Source organism: Mus caroli, chromosome 16 (assembly GCF_900094665.2).
Source record: "Mus caroli chromosome 16, CAROLI_EIJ_v1.1, whole genome shotgun sequence".
NCBI classification, from domain to species: Eukaryota; Metazoa; Chordata; class Mammalia; order Rodentia; family Muridae; genus Mus; species Mus caroli.
Genome location: NC_034585.1, coordinates 45,948,121 through 45,955,410, shown reverse-complemented (window position 1 = coordinate 45,955,410; position 7,290 = coordinate 45,948,121). Strand labels below are relative to the sequence as shown.

Here is a 7,290-nt window from a genome sequence, read left to right as displayed (position 1 = left end):
GGGGGCTTTTGGGATAGCATTGGAAATGTAATTGAGGAAAATATGTAATTAAAAAATAAATAAATAAAATGCAGTCAAGTAAAAAAAAAACAAAACAAAAAAAAAAACCAAAAAAAAAAAAAAATTCCCATTGGATATAACAGTGACTCTATTGTGTTCTCCTACCTATGACATCAACATAGCTCTAAAGAGTAAAGGCCTTAAATTATCTAATATCTCTCTCTACCTCCCTCCTTCCCTCCCTTTCTCTATCCTTCCCTCTTTCTCTTCCTTTTTCCCTCCCTCCTTTTTCTCCCTTCCTCCCTCCCCCCTTTCAATCCCTGTCTCCCTCTCGCTACCCCCCACAGACACTTAACCTTGCCAAATCATTTTATTCACTGCAAATTCTCATCCTGTTTTTGATCTCAAAAAAAAAAAAAAAAGTTGGCATTTATTCTAATCTCATTGGTTATACAAGTGTTCAAATTTCCTGTTGTGGGATGAATAAACTGTGGTCTGAAAGTACTAAGAGACTTACAAAAAAGTATTCTTAATTCACTGGGAACTATTTGTCTTGTAATAGAATAAATCAGTCTAGTACTTACTCCGAAGTTCTTGATTTCCAGACAGAATTTGATAAAAGATATGGTAGTTCCTCTCTCCGGGCTGCTGATAAACCACTCGAGATTTTTCAAGAAAATCTAAGAAATGGATAAAGATTCATATTTTGACAAACTTGCAAAACTTAGAAGAAAAGCAACCCTGCTATTATCCCACCTACCTTCTTGGAGCACCAAATACACCCATTCATACACTCACCTCCGGATGTGCAGAATTATCACAATAACTTCCCAGTGTTCATCTAAGCAGATCTCCTAACCCAACAGCTTTTACTCTTATCTCCCCAGACTTTACTCTTTTCTTTAATTTTTCACTTTTATTCAATATCCTATATTTCTGTCTTTCATTGGTTACTTACAGATCTGAATATCTGCAAATGACAGTGTCCCTCTTGCATCAAAATGTATCCGGATGAGTTTTCCCTAAGTAAAAACAGAACACAGGTTCCCTGCTGAGCAGTTGCAAAGGCCTCATTATGTGCATAATCCTCAAAGTGACTACATACCCCAAAGATTGACAAATAAAAAGCAAGATTTTTTTGAAATGAGATAGATGAGATAATGTCTAGAGCATCTTTTCTCAACCTGTGGTTAGTGACCCCTTTAAGGGTTGAACGACCTTTTCACAGAGGTTGCATATCAGGTATCCTGTGTATCAGGTATTTACATTATGATTCATAACAGTTGCAAAATTAAAGTCATGAAGTAGCAACAAAAAATAATTTTATAGATGGGAGTCACCATGACATGGACAGCAGTATCAAAGTGTTGCATCATTAAAAAGGTAGAGAACCTGGGCCAGAGGGAACTACGATTGATTAGCAAGATTGCAGCAGTTTCTAGTGCCACAACTCCTAGTTTCTGCATGTATGTTTTATGTGCACTGTAGAATCTGTGAGAACCTCAGTGCTCCTATTTGGAAAGGAAGAAAGAGTATTTTCTCAGCATGCTCATTCAGTATTCAATGGCTGTCTGCCATGATCTAGGAAACTCCTGAGAAATTAAAGAAGAAAGAAAGAAAGAAAGAAAGAAAGAAAGAAAGAAAGAAAGAAAGAAAGAAAGAAAGAAAGAAAGACAGACAATGTTCCTGACCCTAATGATGTATTCAAGGGGAACATTTTGGAGTGTTTTTGTATCAAAATAAGAGCCACTTTTGCTGTAGTTTAGGAAGTAAAAGGGGGGCGGGAGGTTATAAACCAAGACTGGGAGATAAACAAAAAGGCAAGGGGTTCTTCTTTATTAAAGCCTAAAAGAAGACTCTATTGAAGCATAAAGGCTTCCCAAGACTGCCAGTATCATGACAAAATGCCAGGTACAATAGCAGCCACGTTTTATGGGATGAGAGTGAAAATTGAAGGTTGGCTCAGGTCCTTCCTTGCCAGGAAGGCACCACAGCAAAACATCATGCCAGGGGGTAAACAGTGGCTGAAACAGGGGACTGAGCTAGCATACTGTCTGCTACACAGACAATTGTACACATGCCTTTATGCACACATAGTTGTGGAAAGCAAATATGGATGCACCTAGTATTAATATTGAAAACCTATCTGGATGCCTTCGATTTATTGAATGTCCTTTTGTCTTTTTCCTCCCACTTTACAAAATCTTTCATTTTCTCTGCTTCTTCCTGTCCCTATTCTTCCAACTTTATCCTAGTTTTCTTTATTCTTCATCTCTCTGTTTCTTGTTCACTCCTTAATTTCCTCTTTTCTCCCCTCTCCTGCCCTTCCCATTCCTTTATCTTATTTGATTTTATTTCTTATTCTCTCTCTCTCTCTCTCTCTCTCTCTCTCTCTCTCTCTTCCCCCACACCCGGGATTCATCTTAGGATCTTACACATACCAGGCAAGTGCCTACTATTTAGCTATCTCCCCAACCTTTAATCTTTTCTTTAATTTTTCACTTTTCTTCAGTATCCTATATTCCTGTCTTTCATATTTCATAAAACATGCACCAATATCTTAACAAAATCTTTAAAGTAGCAATTGGTTAATGTGAAAGTGTGTGCTAATAAATATAATCATTAATGTTTTATCACTAGGCTTTGGTCAGAAGCTAGGTAATTTTTAAAAGTAAGCTTAGATAGTCAAACATGAAGCTTCCTCCAGTCTTCCTTAACTTATACAGTGGATCCCTGCCACTCATTCTTGGTACAAAATAGATCTATGATACTTGATTTCTAAATCCAAATATTTTCCTCCATAATAAGATTTATAGTTATCAAAAACACATTGGAACATACTGTTCAATAAAAAAAATTCCTGTTAAAGTTGTAAATATGCAGTAAGAAAGAGTTCATAAACAAGAGCAAAAAGAATACTTAACAGAATCAGAAAGTGACTACAAAATTGACTTCAGTATCCAGGAAACTAAGAAGAAACAATTTCAAATCTGTAAAATATACAAAACACTATTATAATTCACTAGATGGGCTTCTCTACTACCAACGTAAAGAAATGTGATTTAAGATAACTACATTCCTCCTGAATGTATTATTCCAAACAGAAGATACATAGACAAAGGCAGCTTGGTCTCAGCTGTACCTATTAAGACATTTTGAGTGATGTAACACTATGTCAGAATATAATCAAAAACCTTCTTCTAGAATTCTGTTACCAATACACTCAGACATGAATTCTGTGAGAGCCTAAAAGTTATAAGTTCTGAGGTGCTAAGTTGATACTTACAAAACGCGAAGAGTTGTCATTTTTCTGAGTTTTGGCATTTCCAAATGCTTCTAAGAGAGGATTCATTTGTACAATTTGATCTTCTAAATTCCCCTAAAAATCATGGAAAAGAAGCACAGCTGGTTAAGTTCACTAAAACAGACTCCCCTAATGCATATCCAGCCCCATCCCTGACCTAATAACTAGTGACCTATAGTTTGCAAAAAAAAAAAAAAAAAGTTTATAAAGCACTACTTTGGGATATAAAATTTAGAAAAATAGAAGCCGGACACTGAGGAGTTCTGACTCAACAAGAATTACAGGAAGGACAGGTTCCCATCAGATATAGCGAGACCAGGGAACACTTGAGTTAATCATCTGGCAGGAGGCAAGCATAAGAATAGAAGCAACAGAAACCAAGGTTACTTGGCATCATTGAAACCCAATTCTCCCACCATAGCAAGTCATGAATACAACACCAGAGCAGAAAAGCAAGATATGGATCTAAAGTCACTTCTCATGATGATGATGGAGGATTTTAAGAAGGACATAAATAACTCCCTTAAAGAAATACAGGAGAACACAGGGAAACAGGTAGAAGCCCTTAAAGAGGAAACATAAAAACCCCTTAAAGAATTACAAGAAAACAAAACCAAAGAGGTGAAGGAATTGAACAACACCATCCAGGATCTAAAAGTGGAAGTAGAAACAATAAAGAAATCATAAAGAGAGACAACTCTGGAGATAAAAAAGCTAGGAAAGAAATCAGGAGCCATAGATGCAAGCATCACCAACAGAATACAAGACATAGAAGAGAGAATCTCAGGTACAGAAGATACCATAGAAAACATTGACACAACCATCAAAGAAAAAGCAAAATGCAAAAAGACCCTAACCCAACACATCCAGGAAATCCAGGACACAATGAGAAGACCAACCCTAAGGACAATAGGTATAGAAGAGAGTGAAGATTTCCAACTTAAAAGACCAGTATATATCTTCAACAAAATTATAGAAGATAACTTCCCTAACCTAAAGAAAGAAATGGCCATGAACATACAAGAAGCCTACAGAATTCCAAATAGATAGGACCAGAAAAGAAATTTCTCCTGTCACATAATAATCAAAACACCAAATGCACAAAACAAAGAATGAATATTAAAAGCAATGAGGAAAAAAAGTCAAGTAACATATACAGGCAGACCTATCAGAATTACACGAGACTTCTCACCAGAGACAATGAAAGGAGAAGATCCTGGGCAGATGTCATACAGACACTAAGAGAACACAAATGCCAGCCCAGGCTACTATACCCAGCAAAACTCTCAGTTACCATAGATGGAAAAAAACAAGGTATTCCATGACAAAACCAAATTTACACAATATCTTTCCATGAATCCAGCCCTTCAAAGGCTAATAAATGGAAAACTCCAACAGAAGGAAAGAAAGTACACCCTACAAAAAGCAAAAAAGTAAACTTTCAACAAACCTAAAAGAAGATAGCCATATGAGCAGTATTCCAACTTTAACAGCAAAAATTACAGAAAAACAGAAAACACCAATTACTTTTCCCTAATATCGCTTAATATCAATGGACTCAATTCCCCAATAAAAAGACATAGACTAACAGACGGGTTACATAAACAGGACCCAACATTTTGCTGCATACAGGAAATGCACCTCATGGCAAAGACAGACACTACCTCAGAGTAAAAGGCTGGAAAACAATTTTCCAAGCAATTGGACCCAAGAAACAAGCTTATCAAAAAAGATAAGGAGAGACACTTCATACTCATCAAAGGTAAAAATCTACCAAGATGAACTCTCAATTCTGAACATCTATGCTCCAAATGCAAGGGTATCCACATTCATAAAGGAAACTTTAATAAAGCTCAAAGCACACATTGCACCGCTCACAATAATGGTGGGAGAATTCAACACCCCACTCTCATTAATGAACAGATCATGGAAACAGAAACTAAACAGAGATACATGGAAACTAATCAAAGTTATGAAACAAATGGATTTTACAGATATCTACAGAACATTTTATCCTAAAACAGAAGGATATAGCTTCTTCTCAGTACCTTGACCTTCTCCAAAATTGAACATATAATTGGTCACAAATAGACCTCAACAGATACAAAAATATTGAAATAATCCCATGCATCCTATCAGATAACCACTGACTAAGGCTGATCTTCAATAACAACATAAATAATAGAAAGCCCACATATACATGGAAGCTGAACAACACTCTACTCAACAATAACTTGGTCAAGGAAGAAATAAAGAGAAAAATTAAAGACATTTTAGAGTTTAATGAAAATGAAACCAAAACATGCCCAAACTTATGAGACACAATGAAAGCAGTGCTAAAAGAAAAACTCATAGAGCTGAGGTCCTCCAGAAGAAACTAGAGAGAGCATACACTAGCAGCCTGACAGCACACCTGAAAGCTCTGGGACAAAAAGAAGCAAATTCACCCAATAGGAGTAGACTGCAAGAAATAATCAAACTTAGGGCTGAAATCAACCAAGTGGAAACAAAAAGAACTATACAAAGAATCAGCTACACCAGGAACTTATTCTTCGACAAAAATCAACAAAATAGATAAACCCTTAGCCAGACTAACTAGAGGGCACAGCAACAGTATCATAAATAACAAAATCAGAAACAAAAAGGGAGACATAACAAAAGAAACAGGAAATCGAAAAAATCATCAGATCCTACTACAAAAGCCTATATGCAACAAAACTGGAAAACCTGAATGAAATGGACAATTTCCTAGACAGATATCAGGTACCAAAGTTAAATCAGGATCAGATTAACAATCTGAAATAGAAACAATTATTAATAGTCTACCAAAAAAAAAAAGTCCTGGTCCAGATGGGTTTAGTGCAGAATGCTATCAGAACTTCAAAGAACACCTAATACCAATACTCCTCAAAATATTCCACAAAATAAAAACAGAAGGAACACTATCCAATTCATTCTATGAAGCCACAATTACTCTGATACCTAAACCACACAAAGACCCAACAAAGATAGAGAACTTCAGACCAAATTCCCTTATGAATATCGATGCAAAAATACTCAATAAAATTCTCACAAACCAAATTCAAGAACACATTAAAATGATCATCCATCATAATCAAGTAGACTTCATCCCAGGGATGCAGAGATGGTTCAATATACGAGAATCCATCAAAGTAATCCACTATATAAAGAAACTCAAAGAAAAAAACATATGATCATCTCATTAGATGCTGAGAAAGCATTTGACAAAATTCAACACCCCTTCATGCTAAAAGTCTTGGAAGGATCAAGAATTAAAGGGCCATACCTAAACGTAGTAAAAGCAATATACAGCAAGCCAGTAGCCAGCATCAAACTAAATGAGAGAAACTTGAAGCAACTGCACTAAAATCAGGGACTAGACAAGGTTACCCACTCTCTCTCCGTAGCTATTTAATATAGTACTCAAAGTTCCAGCCAAAGCAATTGGACAGCAAAAGGAGATCAAAGGGACACAAATTGGTAAGGAAGAAGTCAAAATATAACTATTTGCAGATGATATGATAGTATACTTAAGTGAACCCAAAAATTCCACCACCAGATAACTCCTAAACCTGATAAACAACTTCAGTGAAGTAACTGGATATAAAATTAACTCAAAAAAATCAGTGGCCTTTCTCTACATAAAGGATAAACAGGCTGATAAAGAAATTAGGGAAACAACACCCTTCACAATAGTCACAAGCAACAAAAATACCTTGGTGTGCTTCTAAGTAAGCAAGTAAAAGCATGATAAAGAACTTCAAGTTTCTGAAGAAAAAAATCAAAGATCTCAGAAGATGGAAAGATCTCCCATGCACATGGATTGGCAGGACTAATATAGTATAAATGGCTATCCTGCCGAAAGCAATCTACAGAATCAATGCAATCTCCATCAAAATTCCAACTCAATTTTTCACAGAGTTAGAAAGAGTAATTTACAAATTCATCTGGAATAAAAAAAAAAA

At 35.9% G+C, this 7,290-nt stretch overlaps 1 protein-coding gene across 1 annotated transcript in view; it reads right to left on the bottom strand.

Moving 5' to 3' along the window:
- Myh15 (myosin heavy chain 15) overlaps positions 1-7,290 on the bottom strand; it is a 139,567-nt gene that overhangs the window by 116,293 nt on the left and 15,984 nt on the right. Inside the window, exons 7-9 of the mRNA XM_021185004.2 lie at positions 3,287-3,379; positions 959-1,022; positions 585-680 (exon numbers count right to left, since the gene is read on the bottom strand). Coding sequence (XP_021040663.1) covers positions 585-680; positions 959-1,022; positions 3,287-3,379 — 253 coding nt within the window. The remainder of the gene's footprint in view (positions 1-584; positions 681-958; positions 1,023-3,286; positions 3,380-7,290) is intronic.